This window comes from Fundulus heteroclitus, chromosome 8 (genome assembly GCF_011125445.2).
Source record: "Fundulus heteroclitus isolate FHET01 chromosome 8, MU-UCD_Fhet_4.1, whole genome shotgun sequence".
NCBI lineage: Eukaryota > Metazoa > Chordata > Actinopteri > Cyprinodontiformes > Fundulidae > Fundulus > Fundulus heteroclitus.
In genome coordinates, this window is record NC_046368.1 from 8,968,682 (window position 1) to 8,992,837 (window position 24,156).

General features: G+C 38.7%; 1 protein-coding gene across 1 annotated transcript in view; it reads left to right on the plus strand.

The window, feature by feature from the left end:
- igsf9a (immunoglobulin superfamily, member 9a) overlaps positions 1–2,638 on the plus strand; it is a 90,188-nt gene extending 87,550 nt beyond the window's left edge. The window contains exon 21 of the mRNA XM_036140073.1: positions 3–2,638. Coding sequence (XP_035995966.1) covers positions 3–166 — 164 coding nt within the window. The 3' untranslated portion in view covers positions 167–2,638. The remainder of the gene's footprint in view (positions 1–2) is intronic.
- Positions 2,639–24,156: the final 21,518 nt, after the last annotated feature.

A 24,156-nucleotide genomic window follows, 5' to 3' on the forward strand; every position in this document is an offset into this window, starting at 1 on the left:
AGGCATTCCTCCAACGCTGAATCTACAGAAACCTGCTGCAAAACGGAGCCTTCCCAGCATGCCGCGCTCCAAGAAAGCACAGAAATGTTCCTCTGAGCTTTCCTCACTACCGGGGCATCAAAGCAGATGCTCTGCTGAGCCAGAACCAGCCGCCGTGCTGTTCTGACAGCTTCGCCGCTCGCCTCATCTCACCTGGTGTGTCCTTTCACGCCTCGGCTCAGATCACCGGGTGACAAAAGCTCATACTGGAGAAAGTGAGCTTTTCTGTGATAAAGCTCGTCCTTTTTATTTCAAACGTGGAAAAAAAGATGCACCAAGAACAGAACTTTTTCTGAGGGCTGAGGGTGGCCTGTTTGGTGTTTTTTGAGTACACAAAATCCCATTTTACTAAACTATGCAAGACTTTATAGAAACACCTCACTTTTTGCATTCTCTGTTCAGATAACCAAAACTTTTCCTTCTACTGAGCCTCTAGCAAGTTGAATTGCTTAACCTTACTGTGGATTCATCCAGTAGGGCTGACACAAGCGCTAATGTTCTAAGATATTCATAAAATTCACAATATTTATTATCTTGTTTTAGCTGTCCACTGAGGAAACTAGGCTTTTTGATTCTTTGTTTTCTTCAGCTGATAATTGTCTGCCCACTTTGGGCACTAGTAGAGCACTAAAACGTCATTTCCAGATGGTCTTATCATTTCTACATTTTGGAGAAAAAAATTTAAATAATACGGTGACATCACAGCAAAGAACCTCATCCTGACCCAGCAGAAGACTGTCAAATCCACACAACTGATCCCAATAACCATTAACTCTTCGCAATGGGAGCACATCAAAATCAACAAGCCTACTTCAAAGACAATTAAAGGATTTGAGATTCTATGAAATCCACATTATTCCTCACCTTCAGACCCCCATGAAACATTTTTACATGACTGTAGGATTCACGGCAAGATGGGGAAACAGTGTGCCAGATGCTTTAGGTATAAAAAAGAAATACCTTTATGGTCCCACTATGGGATGATTCAGGTGTGGCAGTGGCATGTAGACAGGATACACCAGAGTTACACACATGATGAAGTAATATGGAAAGAAGAGCTAATCTAAAGTTATAATGTAAATCAGAAGATAGTGGATGGGTCAGAAGGGGGGGGGGATTACACATAAAATATTGCAATATTCAAATTAATTAGAGGAAAGACAGCACCCGGTTTACAGGACGATGTGAGAAAACTGTGATATGCATGATTGTACAAGCAAACAGCTCAGAGAAGCTAAAACATGTGATTCTCATGTTACTCTGAGATACGAAAAGAAGACAAATGAGTACTGTTAGTTTTGTAGCTAAAATTTTGTCTTGCCCTTTTACATCTACAATTGCGTATTGTGATGTGACCTTGATAAATCCTTACAACCCTAACTTATATGTTAGGGTTGTGAAAGACTCAGAACTCACAAGTTGACTAATTTTACTCATGAGGTTGTTGGCCTATGTTTGAATGTTTAGATCAAACTGGTTAAAAAGTAAAAATATTCAAAATGTTAAATTTGAAACATATCCAACCATCCATCGTTTCACTGCCTGTATTTTTATTTTTAGAGGTTGGAATTATTTATAAAAGGATAAATTAAGGCCAAGAATCAGCTCACTGTACAGGAATACTCATGAGTAGTGGATGCATCTGCGGACGCAAAAATCAATTTGCGTAAGGTTTAATTCATGAAGATTATTGTAAAAGGTTTTAAATATAAAAAAGAATCAAGCTTTTGGTTGTAATTAGAAGGTTAAGAAGTGTGAGAGACATAATCCTTTACACAGAGGAGTGTACAGCTTATTTCTAAATGAGTAATTATGCTGTAGAGGGCTAACAGACGTTTTTATCCAGTTTATTTCCTTTTTGCTAGTTTTCTTATGACATGTAAATATTTCAAAGGAAATATAGAATAAAGATGCAATTAGATGCATTTTTAGCAACAGATGCTAAAGTTTATATTATACCTTTTAGAAAGAGATATCAAATGACTATGATACAAAATTGATTGTATTTTATAGGCTTTATTTTTCCAAATGTGGGTTCTAGGGATCATATCCTACTTTGAGTAAGTTTTGGATATGACCAGGATTTTCCTCCCTGTGGGATGTGCTTGAAAAAACCTCCTAAAGGAGGCATCAGGGACACATCCTGAGCAGACACCTGAACAGAACCCATTGTGTGGCAAAGAGCAGCAACTCTACCCCCAGCTGCTATGTAGGAAACATGTCTCAGCTGTTTATGTCCTAGATTTTCTTCTTTTGATCACTCCGTCTTCACAATAGACTGGAGGAACCAGCCGCATCACTGCAGACAAAGTCCCGAATAATTTTTTTTTAATGAATGGGAGAAATTTGATCAACATTTAAACCAGTAAAGCGAGAGCATATTAAGTTGCTAGAAGAATATAAATTCTATGAAAACTAGAAAGAAATTGGATTTTTTTTTTTTTTTTAAAGCTTTAAGTGATGTTGGCGTTGTATTCTGTTCTTGTTTTAATTTCCCGGCTGGAATGAGTTTGTGAATCCCTTTGTTGGTGTAAATCACATGCTTCTAAATCTAGATTGCTTTATGTATGTTAAAAATAAAGTAATTTTTTTATATTTTGTAATATCTGCAAGATTCATTTAAAGTCAGGTGTCTACAGATTTGTAACAACATTGAACAATAACAGCAGATAATTGGTATTAACCAACATGATGCAATAGTTTTTCAAACACATCAGCATTAACCCATGCCTCTCTTATCAATCCCAGTTGATGAAGTCACATAACTGCTTTTAATTAGAACATTAAATTGGTTTCAGGTCATCTCACAAAACAATGTGACCACTGGAATTTCGGTAAAATATTACGCATAATGTTTGATTATTTATGAGAAGTTATCGAGGTATAACTGAAGTAAAACCGAGCGTGTTTTTCTGTTTATCTTTCTAATTCCTGGGGAAAACAATCTGTATATATCAAAGAAGCAGCTATTGCTTGCAAAAATAATCACATCTCTTACACCAATTTACATATTTTTACATTACAACCACAATCACACACCGGTTTTCTTTTCCTTTTAGGTGATAGACAAACACAGAGCTGCACACTTGCATTCAGCTCCCCAGAGTTTATACGTTGACTGAAGGTCTTACACTGGAATTACAGCTGCCGGTTATTTGGCGTGCGTCTTTACAAGTTTGAAACATGTAGTGACTGAAATTTTTACCCATTTGTCTGTGCAGAGAAAGCTCAATCTCTGTCAGATTGTATAGAGAGCATCTGGAAGTATAAGTCCTGCTAAATACTCTGTTAGGTTTAGGCCATTCTGAGACATGAACAGCCTTTCCATTGTAGCTCTGGCTGTAATTTTTTTGGGCCTTTGAAACCTCCTAAAGACTGTTTCACACGTTTAAAATTGTCGGCCGCTAAGAAATCATAGATATAACAGGTTTGCTCGTACGGTGTGTGGGGTCCTGTCAAACGGCAAGCACAACACACCACACAAGCAGATTTCACTTGGGAACGTTCAGGTGTGAGACGGGAAGTGTTGCAAAAGCTCTCGAGATTAAACATTAGTTTAGAGTAGATAAACATGTAGGGCGAGGAAGAATCATGCCGATAGTTTGTGGACTGATTTTTAGAGAGAAAGTACATTAAAAAGCCTTTGGTTGAAGGAGCAGAGACAGTGTGAACAGGGGCTCTGTGATATAGAGGTGAGTTGTGTTTTTTTTCTAATGGTTTCCCTCACCTCCATTTCTGATTGGCTACACGTCACATCCAACAGGCTGCATGCTCATTGGTGCTCGGGAAACACCACCACGCGCCAAGATATCGGGCCTAGACAATCCAACATGTTGAATATTTGAGGTCGGACTGTTCTCAACGTTCTACCGGGCGGACCAGATCACTCTTAACATGGCACACATGGCAGGATTATCTCTTAAGATCATTTTAAGTCTCCCCAATGGTCGGGGCATGTCGGAAGAGGAAGGATGAGGCAAAGATCGGCCATATTATCCTGCCGTGTATATCAGCCGTAACATGTTTTCTTCGATGATTGTCCTGTATTTAGCTCCATAAATAAACTGCGACCAGCTTTACTGTCCCTGCTAAAGCAATAAATCTCCGCAGCATGATACTGCCACCATTGTGTTTTACTGGGGAGATGTGTGTTATGTGTCCTACATGGCTTCAGGCCAACTGTGGGAACTTCTTATGTTATTTCAACAATTTAGCAATATTGCCACTCTTCTATTGAGACCAAATTGGGTCCATGACTAGCAGTTCTGTCCTGTCAACAGACGCCCCCCCCCCCCCCCCCCCACACACACACACACACACACACACACCTGAGCTGTGCATCTCTGTAGCTCCTACAGAGGCACCGTGGGCCTCTTGTCTGATTCTCTCATAACTATGTCCTTGCCTAGCCTGTCAGTTTAGCGGTTCGTTAACTACTCTTTTTACTAATTTCTGATTAATCTGTCTATTTATCTCTCTGTTCCATCATCTTTCTATCCGGTCATCCATCCATCCAGCAGTCCACCATCTAGTTCTCCACTTATCCATCCATTTGCTCGTACACCCATCCATGCTTCCATCATCTACTTTTACTTACTTCATCTACTTTTCCTGTCATCATCCATCCATACATCCGTCTTTCTACTACTTTGTTCATCTGTCCAAAATCCATCCATCTGTCCGTCTAAATATATATATATTTTTTTTTTTTTCGTATTTGATCTGCAATGACCAGGCAGGGCCTATCAAGGAGAAATTGCCTGCTTCCAATCTCAGCCTGATTTATTTAATTTTCCCAAAATTATTTAAACCAAAGGAAAGGGAAACCATGCCTCGTTTTTTATGTACTTTCAGAAACGGGGAAAAATGGGCTTTACTCACATTATTCAAGCAAATAATTAACTCAGAACTCCACAGTGCACTAAAGCATTGTGGGATATCCATTCAATAACTGAAAGTCCCTCATAAAGGCCACATTTGGAACAAATCAATCTTTCACTTTTTGCAGCTCTTTCTCTGTTTAGGGTTGTTGATGTGAGAGTTTGTCACTCCTGCGTTTTGATTTTTCTGCCCAATTGTTAACATGAGATCTAAAACTGTGCTTGCAATGCATCAAACATAATATTTTTCCTTATGCTTTTTATACAGAAAGTAATCATTGTTGTTTACAGTTGTGGCTAGACTCTCAGTAGCTAAATCCAAAGAAGGCCTTCGACACATCGCGCTTTGAGTGCTTCTAAGGACTCGGTCGTGAAATGTTCTCAAAGAAAATGAAAAGCAGCTAACCGGCTGGTGTCAACGCAACAGAACAAAGAATTGTAAATAAATAAAAATAAAAAAAAGTGTCTGGGCAACACTGAGGACTCATAAACAGATTTTTTTATACTGCTACCTATTTCGTCTGCAGCATGTACTCATGGGGATTTACTATAAGGCAGATGGTTCTTTGTAATATATCCGTTAGACAGGGAATGAATTACTTTCAAATGCCATGAAGTCACTCATGAAGCATGAAAGCAATTAAGTTCCTGTGAGAGAAAATATCAGAAAGAAAAGTGTGAAGAGCAGCCATATGGTAGCTGTTTTCTCAGCGTTGTTTTAAATGTGCCTTAATTGAAAGCTGGAGATTATTGTTGGGGTGTTAATTCCTAAACTTTACCAACTGGAGACTGTTAGTAGAGCCCCACACTTTTCCAGCAGTCTTTCAACTTCACAAGTAAAGAGCCACTTGAGCCCATGGCTCTGTCCACACTTAGATTTGTTAAAACTTGATATTCTAATACACATGGTAATTAATTATCAGTGTAAAAAAAAAAAGAAAGTTTTTGTTTATTCCATGTAGACTTTTGTAGATTTTTAAACGGGCTTTATTAGTTAACCTCTTTCCAATCTCCCATTGTCTTTTAAAGGTGACTACCTTCTAAAGATTTAGGATAGGCCTGTGGGCTATACTAAACATGTTCAGTATATTTTGTCTACAAAATAATTCCCAGAATATGAGATTTTACTTCATAGTTTCACCTAGTGATGGGTTTGGCAACAACAGATGTGCGTCTGCAGAGTTCATAGAGCGAAATCCCGTATCGGTGTGCGTATTGCTTTAACAAAAAGTCACGTGATCGATAAAGCTGCTGTTTCGCCCGTCACCGAGGCACCAAACATTCCTTCCTCTCCACCTCCACATGATCCATCAGACTCTAAATACATCTCACTGATACTCAGTTTAAATGATTGCTTCTATTTGATACAGGTTAAATGATGTATTTGTGCAACTGAACTTAGCGCGTGAGAGAAGTTGGGCACTGATAAAAACACACAATTGTGCAGCGTGCACGCCCCCTTTCACTCAGCTGGAGTTTCACATAAATTCTGTCATTCTGTGTATTTTTTATTTTTCTGCTCTGACTGGCAGCTGTTCACATGCACGTCAGTACACGCACGGTCCGGCCCGTTATGTAAAAGAGAGACTGGAGAATAACTCAGAGAGCTGCGGTGTGACGTCATACCATAGTTAATCTGAAATATTACCTTTAGTTCTTCACATCATTATTTCTTAGTTCTCTCTAAAAGGTTGAAATTTTGCTTATTGCTCCTTTAACTCAAATGTTGTGGACAAACTTCTGAAAAGCGTGCAGAGTGATGATCATTGCGTCATCTGGATTATCGATGTGATAAGGACATAGTAATTATAGTGTATGTGAACATCTGAATTTGAAAAGAGTCATAAGAAATGTAAGAAATTTAGCAAACAGAAATAATTTTGGTAGGATTGTCGGACCTAAAACTGGAAGGTTTCAGACGGATTCAAAGTGTTTTTTTTATTTTTACAGTTTAACCTTTTCTATACAGCATATTTAAATATCTAGTGTAAAATGTAATAGTTTCAGTTTGTCAACTGAACTAGTGAAATTAAGCTTTTGATGAGATTCTAATTCGTTGAGGCTGACCTGCATCATGTGTGCATGGCGATAGGCCTATCCCACAACATTTGGATGCCCCTCTGCTCCAACACACCTGAACCAGCTGGCTGAATTCGCTCATCAGCAGTCATTCAGCTCTGGTAACAAGACATTCATTTTATGCAGGTGCGTTGGAGATGCATCTAAATGTTGCATGATGGTAGCTCTCAATGAATGGGCTCTGGCATCTGTGCTGTAGATGATCAGCCAGAGGAGGATTCATCCCTCAGGTCCTCCGTCAGGCCTTTGTGGGCCTTTGTTTCCACATATTTAAAATTGACTTAAAAGTTATCAATGTGATCTCTTTATGGCAAACCCTTCTCCCTTTGTCCCCCTCTTCGCAGATCCCTTGGCACATTTCAAGCTCTCCCCACCCCAGATCTGTGTGCCACACTTTCTGCGGACATGCAGGAATTAAAGTGCATTTAAGAACTAAGAGAGAAAATAGGTTTTGGAGACCTTTTTGAAGCAAAAGTGCACATTCAGAAAACCAATTTAGTTCGTGGTTGCCTGTTGCAACATTATACCAAATTATTCCCCCTTTTTTTTTCTGTAGCTTTTTAAATGAGCAACAACAGCAGTAATAGAAAATGGAACATTAAATCTATATCTAGTCAGTTAATTTTTGCTTAACAGGGCTCATAAAAGCAAAACAGAGAGCTGAGTTTGAGACCAAAAATTGCCTGAGGAAAAGAAGCTGTTTCCCCTCGCGCTGCTTCTTTTGCACATTGTCAAGTATAGCTTGAATTTTTGGTGACGTGCAGAGGCACAGCTGCTCTTTTGACACTGAGTGGGCAGCTGATTTCTCCGGTTGATAAAAATACTTGGTATTATCGATGCACGGGCAGACCATCACCATCTGGAGGAATCCGTCAAGGCTAATGCCACATCTTTTTTTAATGAATTTACATTCTTATGTAATTATAGCTGTAACATTAGAAATTGCAGGGTGGGACAAAAATCTCGTCTTCAAAAGCTGTGCTGCTGACATTAAGGGATGTTTTCTCCCTTTACTTTCAGCACAGTGAATCAGATTGTACTGTGTTTTATTTTGTTCTGAGCAGTTCTGCATTCAGTGTGATAACCGCTTTCTGTAGAGAAGCTTTAGGTGTGAAACAAAGCTGTAGGTATGCTGACTTTCATGTTACTTTGTCAAAGTGTTTAAATCCTCTGCCTTAATTAGCTCTAACTTACTTCCAGCTCACAGGGTCTGATTAACTTTAGACTGCTTTATTTAAAAAAAAGTCTTTACCTTCTTTTTAAATGAGACCATCAGTTGGAATTTACTTTGCTTCGAAAAAAACTTTAACTTGTGATTGTTTTTTTTTTTTCTTAAAGTCTCCTCTCCTAGAGAAGTGTTTAGGCCCTAAACATTTGCAGAATCTTTTCATTTACTTTGAGACAGCAGAATATGTTGCATGTCAGACTTTCTGATGCCTCAACATCACTAATCTGTAGACACAAAACGCATCAATCCTTGAAGGAGACATGCTACAACAGCAGATGCCCACGCTGGGTGTCACTCCTGTGCCTTAATCTTCTGTTCAGGGACATTTGACACAGACCTACTAAAACTGGACTTTATCAGGAAAAATGTGTTGTCTGGTCTGACGCCTTTCAATTTCAGTTTTCATTTAGATGAAAACGGCTCAGGCTACTGCGGGTGGTGGGATGGTGTGGCGGATAACTTCTGGGAACCAGGATTCCTTCAGTCTAAAAAACTCTGGATGGAGTTTAACTTAATTTGTTTCCATATGTGGATCAAAATGGAAAACAGAAAATGTAATTTTCTGCCAACAGCTTGCAGTTGGCAGATCAGTGTAAGTAATCCACCTCTCTCTTTCTGATATCTTACCTGGTTTTCTTTAAATTTTCCATTATATCAGACAAGTTGGTCCTGGGTTGTGACTTCTCTTAGCTGTATTGTTGTGTGTTAAACTATTAGAAGCCTGAAAAGCTATGACAGCATCATCATCATCATCATCATCCTCATCATCATCATCTGGATTTTCCTGAACTGTTTAAATGCAGAGTGATCTAAGTTTATGGAAGCTTCTGACTTTGAAGAAAGTACGAAAAATTCACTAATAAATCCTTTCTCATTTGGCTACTCAGTCAAAGAGGAAATATAAATACCCTAGTTATATATCGTTTGTTTATATTTGCATGTTTACTAGAGCCACCAGCTCACTTATCAGAAGAATCTGTTAGAATATTTAAAAACATGTTAGGTAAAAGAGCTTGAACAATTCTCCTTCGGTGGAACAAGGAAACACCAAATCCTGATGCTTCAGCCACCGTGGGTACAGACGCCAGCACCAGACGCCACTGGTGACTCCGAGATCATTGTGGAAACAGAACTGCATGACCATAAATACTTCCCTATTCCGACGACGCTTGAAGAACACATGAGTTGGCAGAAGATAACGAAGATCGGGGAGCTCCATGTCAGCTGGAGCTGCTGCAGCTGCTGAGCAGCTTCTGCACAGCATCTGGTGAGTTCGAGGCCCAGGGCGTACACAAGGTCTTAACAGTACACTGTCAGGGTAAAAAGGAAATGATTCCTGTTATTATAGTTCAAAGGGCCAGATTAACAGTACATGACTCATTTATATTGTTTATCTTTAAACACAGATATCATGGTTACTCTCCAGTCTGTATGTTTGCTAATGAAATAACTATGGAGTAAACTAGTGATATAATGAACTGAACAAGTGATAGCAGAGGTCCCCTGGTGGAATGGCTGAATGTAACCGTGTTGAAAGTGCATGTGGTGCTAGATAGCCGCTTCTCAATGACACGATGATCGTTAGTGGTTATGAAGAAAGTAAAATGTGTTTCATATCTTGGGACTGTTTATGAAGAGGATTGAGAGTCATCAAAACACTTTTAGAATCACAAGTAACTAACTACTAATTGAAAGTAAAATCGTGACCTCTAAAAAAAAACTATTTACCTACATTGATTATTTTTTTCCCCCTCACAGATTTTCTGTTCTGCACGTTGTTTAGAAGCGAAGGTCTCAGGATTCGTCCTGCTGTCACCTGAGCTCACCTTCCACCAGTTTTCTGCCTCACATGACATCTCAGCTGGGATCTTCTATCAGAGACCTTCTCCTCCCATCCTGCAAAGTGAGCTGCTCTCCCTACAAATTGCAGCTCATGCTCCATGCAGGATCCATGGGCAACTTGAGGGTGAATGGGGAAGAGGTGACCCGAGGGTTAGAACCAGGCCACCGTCTGTGGGTAGAAGCTCCTGTTCCGCAATCTGAACATTTATGTTTACATAGACTAACTTGCAGTAGGCTTGAGCTGATGAACTCTCTCATAATTTGAAATATTGTTTTTGTATCGATGGCATTCATAAAACAAAAGCCTATTTATGACATAGCCTTTCCTCCTCTGTCCACACCGTCCACAACACAGACCGGCTTCAAGCAGACTAGTAAATGTTGCAGATGGGGATGTTTTCAAACTAGTGAAGATGGAAATGAATGTTTCTACAGCAGCACTGAGAAAAGAAGTTGACAACCTGTTCACAATGCAGGGTAAATGCTTTGCTAGCACCTTTTCTTGTTAAAGACAAAAAATTGTACATGAATGACCATGATCCGAAGTCAGTTACTTTGGATTCGTAAAATCAAACCTGTGGATGGCTCTAGTTCTTGTCTATTCAAAATGGAGACAATTGTCAGTGCAGAACAGTTGAGCTGGGGATTTATTTCTACTATAACAAAGCTTGTTGAATGTTTGAATAAAAAGATAAGATTTTTGAGTAAAACTAATGGGAACTACAAGATTTCACTTTGTAAAACAGCAGAACAAACTTGGCTGATATTGATTTGGATTTCTTAGACAACTATTACGATGCTGCAGCATAATTTCTTGAATCAAGGAAATGTTCTCTGCAGGTTTTTCTCTGGAAGCAGCTTCTGTTTCCCCTACCACGTCTAGTGTGTTGGTGAGTGATTGCAGGGGGAGGTGTTGTTGCCAACACCGCACAAACTGGCAGCTGACTGGCGCCAGCCTGTTACCACCTACAGGAAGAGGTGGTGGTCAAGGGTCTCTGAATGCTTTATGACCACAGCACCCACAGGATATGGAAGCTGCTGGAAGATGGTTCTATCTTCATGTCCAATGCTGATTCCACCATCGGTACATCCTTGTGTATTGCCATGGATGTGATGAAGGGAGTGATGCCTGATGGGAAGTGTTGATGACTTTAGGATCTGGCCACTAAGCCGTCGCTGTCATGCATCGTTTACTCCTTTGAAAGGTTTGATGTCACAGTTAAGACTTTAAAATAAACATTACTACAATGATTAATGAAAATGTCCAGGTTTTTTTTAAAATGGTGTCCAGTTTTCATCTTTTTTTTATGCGATCAATAGACATACAGTCAAATTGACTGGTGTGATGTATAGAATAAGACAGCATTCCTTCCCTGTAACGTCATCCCTGAGCTGCTGTCATGTGGCCGGTTCGTCTCTGCTCACAGACAAAACAGCGCTGCTGTTTACAAGATGTCGAAGCACAAATAGAGCTTTAGAGACGCCCCACCAAAAGGAATTTCCTTCACATCGTACCGATTGGGACAAATGGGTCGGGTTGGAACCATGTTCAAAGCTGTCATTTGTGCGTCTCTGTGTGACAAAGGTGCCATAATTGATGTTGTTGGTCACGTGGACACAGAAAAACATAAAAAAAAGACCATTGGAAGTTAACCGAATGTTTTTGAAAGGCCAAAAGCACCACATGTTAGTTGTCGCTGCAGATTGCTGAAGATTTTTCTTTGTATTAGGGCAAATTTGAAACAATACTTTAGTTATTAGTTGTTAAAAAGCATAATCAAAACTAAAATGGAGAGCGCAACTGAGCAGGGCGACCTCAAGGAATGTGCAAAATGTTCATATTTATGCATAAATATAACAAGACTGTACAAGGTAAGACTCGCTCTACAGCAAAATATGGATTAGACATGGAGGATGAAGAAAAACATTAGGAGGAAGAAAACAGAGCAATTCAAAAGCACTTTTTGGTGACTGAGGTTAACCTCAGTGAGGAAACACTGCTTGTGACAAAAATTCAAAATCCGGACAGCATTCATGCTAGACGGCTTATTTCTCTTGTATTCTGGTTGGGATTGTTAGTGTAATGCACACGGGAAGCGGCCCACCCATTTCGTCAAACTGTTCTTCCAAAATAGCCTACTTTTTACTATTGAGCATTTTGGTGATCGCGCAAATCTCAGTTTTCTCCACATAGACAATCGGTGCTTCACGAACTGCACTGCAGGTTACCATCTGTCCCCCAACTACCACTCTTAAAGTCATCTCAGGAAGTTTTCCTGCTTTGTATGTTATTACAACATAAAAAGCATGTGTGGTAGATGGAGGCAAAGTCAAAATACTTAGATGGCTCCTGAAGTCAAATATTCTTTAAATCTTTTAGAGCTTTTAGGTTTAGACACGTAAAAGGAAAAAAAAGTGCTGGAGATGCAATTAATCATTGTGGATAGACGGTCACTAATATTTTTAAGAGTTATCATTAGTTTTTTTGTATTTATGTGGGACACATCTTTTAAAAAAAGAGTGTACAAAAAATATTTTCTTTCCTAAGAAACTTTATGCTGACAAACACCACTCGTGGTCACCTCAGAGGTCTGTAAACTCTCTGCTGAGCTAGTTTTCTCAGCAGTGGCAGGGACTGTGTTGTGTCCTCTCTCCTCGGCTTTCGGTTCTCTTAAATCCATAATTTTTTTTAATCCTAGGACCAAGGACAGTCTTGACAATGGGGAAAGTGGTGTAACATACTCCTTCCTCCCTGCCTGGTTTTCTGCATAGAGGATGTCTGGAACAAAAGTGCTCTCTACATTCTTTTTCTGTGTCGCCAATAAGTAATTACACACCCATTTCTCTTTTTTTTATTTAAAGGTCAAGAAAACATTCTGTTATCTGTCTACAGGCACAGCGAGTACAATGGCTTCCTCTCACAGTACAAAAACATGACTGTTGCGTTAAGTGGTTATTCTAAATTACCCTTAGAATGAGTGTGTGTGTGTGTGTGTGTGTGTGTGTGTGTGTGTGTGTGTGTGTGTGTATGGTTGGTTGATCTGTGTGTCTCTGCAATGGACTGGCAACCTGTCCAGGTTTTACTCTGTGTCTCACCTAATGACTGCCAGAGAAAGGCACCAGTTCCCTGTGACCCTGAAAGTAAGGATAGGTAGGTATAGACAATAGATGGATGGATGCATGCATTAAAAGGCAAAAAAAAGGACAGATTGTGATTTGTTTCATACCTTAAAGGCTTTTAGATTTCCAAGCTCTAAAATATACGTGTACTGAAATGCAGTTTCAGTGCTGACTATTGATTGTAGTCATTTTTCAACAAGGCAAATTTCACCCAGATAAGTGTCTTCCTAAAATGTAAATTTCTTTAATTATCTGAAGCCACAGGCTCATTTAATCCTCACAGCACTATTGCTGTGGGGAGTAGTGAGTGTTCACCCATTGCTTTACCTCAAGGCATAACATAAGTGCAATTAAAAGTTGATTGTGTTCATTTTTTAAATAAATGCTTTGATGAGTTTGAAATTTTGATTAGACTGCAAGAGAAACAAACGTTCATTAAGTCATTCAAATCAGCTGAAACAATAGTTGTATTGTTTTCCTCCCCTAATATCAGCCATCAGTGATGAAAAATAAACAAAAAAAAAGATTTGGGGAAAAAGTAAAAATTATTTTTTTCTAATAAGGTGACATTTTCATTTTCGATGTCCGTGTTTCATTTAACCTTGCAAAAAATTTGATAATTGTTTTTGTTTTTCCTACCTCACACACTAATTTATTTTCCCAGGTATTATTTTTTTTGCATGAAAGAGCCCATAAATATAGCAATTAGTGCTTGTAGCCAAGGATAGCCGCAACTATTATCTCCAACCAAGTGTAAAATAAGTGTGATTATCGTCAGAATTACAATAGAAATATGGTTGGAGGTGGATCATTGAAAGAGAGAAGCCCAATCAGACATTTTCTCTCCTCAATCTGCACAGCCAGTGTTTAGTCGGAGAGAATCCACAACATGCCGGTGAAGTTAATTACCTCACCGATTGTCTCCGACCAGAGCGTGGAATAATATTATCAGGGGAGAGAAGGATTTTCCCCTTTGTTTTATTGGTTGTACAGAACAGCAGAATCTCTCTTAACCTCTATTTCACTTTAATTACACATTCGCCCAAACAGCGGACTTTTGGGGGAAAAAAAAATAACACCCAAACATCGGCGTTTCAGTTATCCCAGGGGTAATATCCTTGCAGTAAGTGTTTCTGTGTTCAACCAGAATTGATGACCATATTAAAACAGCTGCTTTGACTGTGTCCTCGAGAGTCCACACATAAAACAAAAATAACAGAACTTCTTCAGAGATTCCTCAGGTTATGAAACACTTTGTTAATTAATGAGAACTTTGATGCTATTTAAAATTAGTTTAAGTTTAAAGAAATGTACTCATCTTGAACGAGACTCGTGTCACTGATATAGATCAGAGGAAAGATTGTCCCATTCCTTACTTTCACCTGAGAGATGTTTGAAGGGTTTATGCTTGAGATTTAATCATTTTACAGCTAGTCTCCCATTTCCTCAAGCACCCTCTATGATGGTGAGCTGGGCAGACACTGAACAGACGTAGAGGACTGGGCAGAGGTCACAAAACAATCTGGCGAGACGGTGAAAGAACTGAAAGGAGAGTAAACTAAGATTAATAGAAATACGGTTGGAGCTGGGGAAGAAACAGATACCGGAAAGGAGGGAGCTGAACCAGAACACTAAAGATTCTACTAATCAAAGTTAAGGAAAGACTAAATACACAGACACCTAAAGATACAAAAGAGCTAAGATATTCAACACAAGGAAACACACCGATACGGAAATACCTTAACGACAATAGTGATAACCCTAAATATTCCAAAATCAAACACAAACACCCGTAGATCAGAATATTTAGATTATGCTAAGCTCTTTTGCTGTCAAAATAATAAAGATTTAAACTCAATTGACCAACGAATGTTATTCAAGAAGGAATTGGATTGTCTTACCTTCATTCTCTCTGGCACCCTCCAGGCTGGGATTTAACTTTTTCTAAAAAGCAAAGGTTTCCTCCTTGCACACCTCAAATGAAAGTTAAACTTCTGTGTTTTTGTTTTGATTGTACTAAGATCTTTCTTTCTTTCTTTCTTTCTTTCTTTCTTTCTTTCTTTCTTTCTTTCTTTCTTTCTTTCTACAGTAATGTAACTATACTAAGTATAAATTACAATAGGTAACAACACATTCCATGCAAAAAAAGAATAGGCGTAGGAAGAACAGCTAGTCTTATTAACTCCTACTCCATTCATATTTCAAAAGAAAAAAAAAATATGGTAAATCAAATCAAACAGCCTTGCCTATGCGCTTGAGAACAAAAAAGGAAACAAATATAGTTCAGATGCAATATATATACACATACATACATTCATACACATGCATAAACACCCACATATATAAACACATACATGTACATATCTACATACACACATATCCATACACATATAAATACAAATACATATATTTTCTTTTTATATATTCTTATTATTTTTTATATTTTCACTTTCCTTTTCATAAAATGTAAGGATTTTTAATTTGTTCCAATCTTTAAACTGAACATCTGAACAACATTTTAGATCATTTTCCAGGGAGTTCCATTGTTTCACTCCAGCTCCAGAAACACACATTTGTTGGAGTGTGGGCCGAAGGATATATAAAGTCACTTTTTCTTCTGCTAGTTTCACTGTTTCCAGTAAAGGGGGTTTGCAGACCAGGTGGTAATAGGCCATATTTTGCTCTATGTAAAACTAATAATGTTTTTAATACTAAGACTAGGTCCTTCAATTTTAATAGTCCTGATTTAATAAATAGTCCTATAGTGTGCTCTTTTGGAGCAGACTTGTTAATTATTCTTCATAAAGGAATATTCTGCTGTAGGTCCTGTGATGACATTTTTGGAGATTTTCTCTAGCATGTTGCAGTCTGCTCTTTTACTTCTTCTTCCGTTTATCCACTTAGCAGCCTAAGTAGCGCACCTGGGCCTCCCTACTTCCCTATCTCCAGAACAATTAATGGAAAACTATGCCTGTATACAGCATGTTTTTTCATCAAATCTTGTTTTCATGTAAATATGTTGATTTGGCACCATTTATAAATTTTATAATGTCAATTTTGGGGTGCCACTGGGAGCAGTTCTTAGCCCCCTTCTTTTTTATTTTTTTCCAGCCTCAGTTATAAGCAATCACAGGCCCATGTCTGAAGTAAGATTTCTGGCAAAGATCGCAAAAAAGTCTGTTTAAATGCAAATATATAATTGGTGATAAAAAAACGGATCTCTTCAGTGACTTCCGATTTTCAGCCTCATCTCAACAAAGACTGAGTTGCTGAATGCCTTAAATGGTATGTGATGTGGAATTGATATGAATCATAAACTTGCTTGAAGAATAAGAGGCTTAGAAATAGAATAGAAATAGAAAATTCCCCTTTTTTAAATGTCCCATCTGATTTAAGGTTAGAAGCAATGGCCACAAGTTTAACTCTTCCCAGCCGCTGGGTGGCACACTTGCGCTCATCCGCTTTTGTTCCAATCTTCAACTGTACTGTTTCCCAGCCAGTGTCGTGCCAAACGAGTTATCCTCGCCAGAATTTGTATCCCCTGCGTCGGGAGAGTGCTTGAAATAAATAAAACTTTTAACCTCCAGTATTGTGAAGTCTAAAATTTTTAAACATCACATTCTAATAAAATGAAAATGAATTAGATTTTTTGAAACTTGTCATATATTGTTCTATTTTTTTAAAAGCGACATGTTGTTTTCTTAATGTGGTTAGTATATTAATATGTTTCTTGGTTGAATTAAATCTCATTAGATCTGATAATTTTGGCTGTAACTTTATTCAGTGTTCATTTGATCACACTTGAAATCCGCTTTATATGATCCATTCATGCGGGTCTATCGACCAAAAGAAAGAAAAAGAAAAAAGACGAACAAGTAGACAGCTGATGGACTCAGGAAGGTGGATTTTTGGTTTCAGCAGACAGACATGCGACAATGTTATAACATCCTGATGCAGGGGATACAAATTCGAGATAATTCGTATGGCACGACACCGGCAGCCAGGTCCAGTAGCGTTAGCATTAGCAGAGGGGTTGGCATTGGCTAACATTTAACTTCCCTGTCCAGAAGGAAAGCGGCAACTTCTTAGGTCAGCACCAAAGCTCAAAAGCTCGACCGATGATCACTTTTGTTTTGCTTCTTTTTTGGTCCGCTCGAATCTTACAAATATAACGCCTGGTCTGGCAGCAACTGAGCTCCGTCTCACGTGACTTCAACCTACTATTCCTTTTGGTTCAGAATTATTTATATACTAAATATTTATTTTTCAGGAAAATGTATACCTTTATCCTGCATCTTCTAGATGGGGATGTATTATTTTATAAAGACTTCTTGTTTTCATGAAAATTCTGTAGCTATAACCTTTCATTCCCCTTTCCCCTGGGTCAGTCAAGTCTTAATAAGGCCAAAAAGAAAGAAAACTCTCACAAATTTCAATATTTACAGATTTCTGTATCTCAAGCTGTATCTCCGCTCAGCTCGAGGAGCTCTCCTGATCTCTTATAACGTGTCACTCCCGTGATGATTGGTCCCTGCTCTGATGAGATGAAGGCTGTCAACAGCTGCTCGTTTCAATCGTGGCACCTGCATAACGTGACACATCCTCTCAATCCCCATAACCTGTTGATTTGTTCCATCTTCTACATTTATCAAAATGCCTCAGATGGCTGACAGCGAACATAAGGGACCTGATTATGTAATGTGTTTAAAAATATAACCTCGTACAAAAACACGCTTCTTTCCCTACAGAGGCTTCACGAAATGGCATATGCTAAAGTGAACTGAAATACAACAGGAAAATAATGGCACATTGGTGTCAAGGTGAGCCGTCATACAGAAACAAACAGCAAGCAAAATGTTCTGCTTGAAATCACCAAGGAACAGCTTGTTTACACAATCGTACTTTCTAATTGCTTGTCTAAGGATGAAAAGACACCACAAACATTTTTTTTTCAGACTGCACCGAAATAAATTTGATGCATAGCTTTGCAGATGATGATTACAACGCAACAGCTCTGTTTTCACCCGCTGAATACAGCCGTCTGTGGACTGTTTTACACAAAGAATGTTCACTGCTTCAGACAAATAGATTACTCCATTAGTCAAATTGATTACAAATGGGTTAGTGAGGTCTTCTGTGCTTGCCAAGCTATAAATTGGATAAAAAGTAAATGCAATCAGCATGGTGTGCTAAGAGCTATTGAGTTTGTCATGCCTGCAGAGTGTTATGTTCTACTTTGTTATTGTGTGGTATATCATAATATAATTGTTCTAATGGCTATGCTAGACTGCGTTGGTGGGCAAAGTTTGGTATTTTTAAATCAAAAGACAAACAGAAAAATAATATTAGAAACCAAATCATTATACGTGTCATTATCTCCAGGTTTTTGACTTTTGACTTTTTCCATATTAGTTTATTCCTCTATTCAGCTCCTACTGTATTCTAAATCATCCCCTCACTCACTGGATTTTTCCTTTTGCCAGTCCATTACCATGTCTGCTACTTTGCGTGTTTTGCCCCCACTTTACCAGCTGTTTTCTCTGAAAAGCTTCACGTTCCCTGCTCCTCATGCTGTGCTGTTAGTCTTTGCCATTTGGTATATTAGATGCTGCTCCTGAGATCCTGTGCCTTGGCTCAGCGTCCAAGCCCCAAACATTGACAATTTTTTTTGCTTGTGTACAATACAGCATTAGCTCTGCAGGGCAACCAGCTATTGTCATATCTTTAAAAATACTCTTAGTTGTAGGATTCCTAAAAATAAATAAATAAATGGAAACTAAATAACAGAAAGAGGAACACATCTGAAACTTACTACATCTTTGATTGTAGTTTATGCACAAGCTAAAATTTACTTTGTAGCACAACCAGTCACTAGCTGTGGACAAATAAATCAGCTGTATCAGTATCACGGAGGGGAACTTAAATGGAAAACAGAAATCTGAAATCAAAAAGACAAAAACAACAACAAGGAAAGAAATAAAAGCATCTAAAACTGACTTAGCTTGTATAAACAAACAGGAAGTTTAAATCCTCAATGAGCTATTGCTTTAAATGTTTAAATATTTACAATAACGAAATAGTAATATAATAATTACTTTTTCTTCTAGTATGTATTGAGATCGCTATTTGTTGTGAAATGTGTGTTCAGTAGCTTTCAATATTGGTGTTGCTGGGTATGTTGCTTCAAAATATGCTATGACTCATTGCCAAATGAGTCATATACCATGATGAGTATGTGCATCAAAGCTACTGACACAATACATGAGCTAGTGTCTTTTTAAAAAAAAAAAATAGTGAATCTGAAATTGACTTCACGTGTGCCTGAGTGATGGCTTTGAAAATTATTTCCTTGGTAGCTTTATACTGTTGTCGTTATCTGCTCTATAGCCTGCTATGCTGTACAGCCTGCAATGGGGACAAAATCTATTTGGCCAAGTGGCAGGTAATTCATATGGTGCAGTACAACAGGATTAAACCAGAAACCACTAATGGAATTGATCACTAGCTTCTTCAAGGCTATTTTCAAAATGTCCTTGAGTGGTCATGGTCACAATTATAGTGTGATGAGAAAGAAGGCTCAGTTTTTTGAGAGCATACATGTTTCACAGAGCCTGTAACACAAAGCATTTCTTTTATAATAGCAATATGACAATGTTGAAATTGTGTTAGTGGAGATGATATACATATACCATCACGATTCATTGAGTCATTTCATGATGATGTTAAGATCAGAAGGAGTGTCTGACATATGTGAGCTCTACCTAATGGACACCAGAAAATCAAGAAATAACTGCTGGCCTGGAAGTGGTGATCTAAATTTAGTCAGGCTTCATGCATAATTGCAGCCGAGCAAAAGCCAATAAAAATTCATTGAGGAAAGGTTATAGCCCAGAGGACATTTATTCAGGACACTTGAGTCTGAATAACCTCGGGCATGAAAGTCAAAATGGCAACAAATACGGAAAATAGATGTCCTCAAATTAAATTGAGGGTCTATGCAACCAGTTCATGTTGTCAGTTCTAAAGGATTAACAGCTATCCTGAATCTATTCAGTGCTCTCATAATTGTATTTATATAGATATGAAATTTTCATTACATTTTAAATGTCTCAATGTGAATAGAATATATAGTGAAATCATACTTAATGTATTTTTATACTGTCTGTGCTTAAGTAATAATATTCTTTATTTGTCATTGCAACATAAATGACAATGAAGTTTGGAATCTGCATCCCTTGGGGAGCAGTGGGCTGCTGCTGTGCAGCACCCAGGGAGCATTCCAGGGTTAAGGGTGTTGCTCAGGGACCAAGAGTGGCAGTCTGTGGGAGCCGAACCCAGAACCTCCAGGACAAAAGTGCAGTGCTCTAACCTATAGGCCATCACTCCCCTCATCATGAAATAATTAATACTGCTGCTATGTGTCACTAAAAAAACACCTAACAACTAATTGGATACTCTGCACAGCAACTTAGCTGCAGACTAATCAACTTTAATATAGTAGTGTTAACACAGCTGTGTGATTTAATTTATAAGGTAGTGAGATAACATAAATTCATGATGTTCTGCAATAAATGAACATTAAGTGTATATATAAAATTACTAGATATTTAAACACTAAGTTAATATATTTTTTTATTTATTTATTTAAGATAAATAAATTAGGCTCTTCTGATCCTGGTCCAAATCAAACATATTTTGGGCTAGTGCGTAAATCTGTGTGTAATTTGTGTGTGAAATTTGTGTGTAAATCTAACCTTCTCTTAGTATTTCACGTTTCAGAGCAGTATCTTCATTTCATTCAGAGCCTGTTACTTTCAGCCACAAATTTGATGTGCTGGTGCATCGCTGATCACGTGCCTGGTAGTAAAAACAATCTAGATCATGTTACAAAACGGTGCAGCCATTAACTTTTACTAGCCTCTAAACATTACCTGGTGGACCTGTTCTAAATATAACTCCTATTGGTAAAAATACACAACAGGTTTCACTGAGAAACTGCTGAGTTTGTTAGCATAAAGAACTGAATGATGGTAGAGTCTACCTACAGCTTGATGACAGTTACTCCTGTGACGGTTACGGTACCGTTTCTTCTTTCACTCCTCCACCCAATATGCCGCTCCCTTTGTGAGGCTTACCAAGTAAGACTTCTGTATTTCATGTTGTTTATTTACAGTTTTATTGTTATAGTTATTGGAACAATGCAAATAAACATTAAATGTGATCAGACGACCTTAATCCAGCTGCAAATGTTGAGCCATTGTTTAATCTTAATCAAGCTCATTGGACTGTTTCTTTGAGCTGCTTGTCACTCCTAGCCAGGTGACAGCAGGGGATCCAGCTGAAAACGGTAGACAAAGGAGGCAGCGCCGAAGGTCTGCAGGAGTTGAACAAAGGCTCTGCGACCGGGTTAGTATAAGATAGCTTAACTCTGTCATATTGTTTGCTAACATTTAGTGTCTGGAAAACAAGTTGGATAATCTGCACACGTCCGGCCAAAATGTTGTACGCATGGGACTACATGCTGTACTTCTTTGAGACTTGGCTTGGAGGGGATATACTAGACTAGCACATTACACTGGAAGGATACACCACTTTGAGGGAGTGGTAAAACCCATGGAGGAGGAACAGCTATACTTGTAAAACAATCCTGGTGTACCGACTGCCAATTCAATGCTTTTAACGCTTTTGCTCAAAGGACGCTGAATAATTTTTAAGTTAAAGTGCAAACGATTCTGTTTGCCCAGATAACTGCAGTGTATTTTCGTGAGTATAGTATATATCCCTCCTGCTGTTCACAAGGAGGCTGCACTAACTGAGCTGCATGAAATAACTAGACATGAAAAATGTATCCTGATGGTTCTATTACTGTTCTGAGAGACTCTAATCATGGCAATCATAGGGAATATGGGACAAAACTATCAGTTTGATAGTATATTATACCAATATCAGGAACGCGTTTACACTGCTGAGGCTAAACCCCACTTGGGCTAATCAGACCATCTGACTATTCTGCTTAAGCCTACATACACCAACAACTGAAGGCTAATCCAGTCACCATCAGAACCACAAAAACATGTACTGACAGCACCCTGGAAAGCCTGAAAAGCTGTTTGGAGTTAACTGACACAAATGTAGTAAAAGAGACTATAGCTTAGATAAACACACTGAGACTGATAGTGATTACCTCACATCCATATGTGTCCCCTCAATATTTTTTTTATGTCTTCCCAAATCAAAAACCCTGGTTTAATGCAGATGTACCTGCAAAACAAGCAACAGATGTGAGGCCTTTAAGTATGTGGATAATGAGAAGTATTTGTGCGCCCATTATCAGCTGGGAAAATCTAATAGAGCAGCAAAAAAGGCATATTGCCAGAAAATAGAGAGAACATATCTGCAAAACAACACACATGGTATGTGACAGGGCAGTCAGTCAGTAACAAACTAATCAGCAACACTGAGGTTAGAGACAGCACACTTTCAGACAGTCTCAATATTTCTTATGCCAGACTTGACAGACTTAACACAGATACACCCAGTGTCATATTCTGGTCCTTTTGTTTGTGTTTGCGATTGATGGAATCATTATTCCCCAATCCATGCTCTGCGCTCCTCTCAGTCACCATTAAAAGCTTCACCTGGCACTGACTGATTATCATCAAGTATATATACCTGCCACTAACAGCCAGTCAGCACCAGCACGTCTCAACTCAGCCTGCGTGTTTCCCTATACCTGCTCTGCACAACCTGCCTATCCAGTGTTCCTGTACTAGCCCTGCCTCCACTAGACCAGCATTCTAGTGGTTGTGTACACTGCTCACTTCATCATGTTCCTGTTTGGGTCCAGTGATTGCTCCGCTCTATCTGGAAACTCTTCGGCTTCTGTTCAGGTCATCCTGTCTCTACCGTTGTCACTTGGTCAGTCCGTCTCTGCCAACATCATCTGGTAACCTGGCTGTTTTTGTCATCATCATCTGGTTAGTTTGTCTCTGCCAACATAATCTGGTCACCTGACTGTTCCTGCTGTCATCACCTGGTCAGCCTGTTTCCACCTCAAGCCATCAGCCATCACCAGCTGGTCCAAGTCTCATCTGTCTGTCCTGTCAATTACCACTATCAAACACTTCAATAAACCTTTTAAGCCCAACTCCATGTCTGGCTGAATTATTGGGTCTCCAGTGTCTGGTTCATTAGACCCCGAGAACTTCCCCGTAACATTCAGGACTCAGCTATACAGCTCATACGCATACGAGTATGAGCTCTGAGCTCAGGTGAATGCCCAAAAAGCAGTGGGTACTTATACTGTTTTGCCTAGAGTTCTAAAAGCTTGTGCATCAATGCTGGCAGTATTCATACAGACATCATCAACACCTCTTTAACACAGGCAGTGGTAGCAAGTATATTCAAGACGTCTATTATTTCCATTCCTGAGACACCATAGACAATAACTCCCAAATGACCTCAGAGCAGTAGCCATAAAGTGTACGGAAATGTTAGTATTCAAGCATATAGGGGCTGTAGTTCCTGAAACTGTCAACACATTGTCAAAATTGGTCGAAACAGTAGCTGCACTGCAGCAGAGTATATTTCAAGATGCTTTCTCTTGACTCTAGTTTAGCTTTAATAGCATTTGTCTATGGAACCTAATTGACGTGGAGCCACCTACAGTCACGTTCCAACATTTTTTTTAATGCACATTTTTAAGTATCACATTAGAAACAGTTGATGGAAATGGAAAAATACAAAATAACTTTGTACATTTTGCAAAAAAGCTTTCACGTTTGCTTGGGGTGATTTTTGGATTTTGCAAAAAACAGTGTGTAAAACGGGAGATGGAAACAGATTTGCCGGATAAGTTCTGATAAAGTGAGTATTTCTTTCTCTACGTCTCCAGACACCATGTAAAGTCGACAATACCGGTTGACATAACAGAGCAATTAAAGCTCATCAGATAGCAACACATTCCTG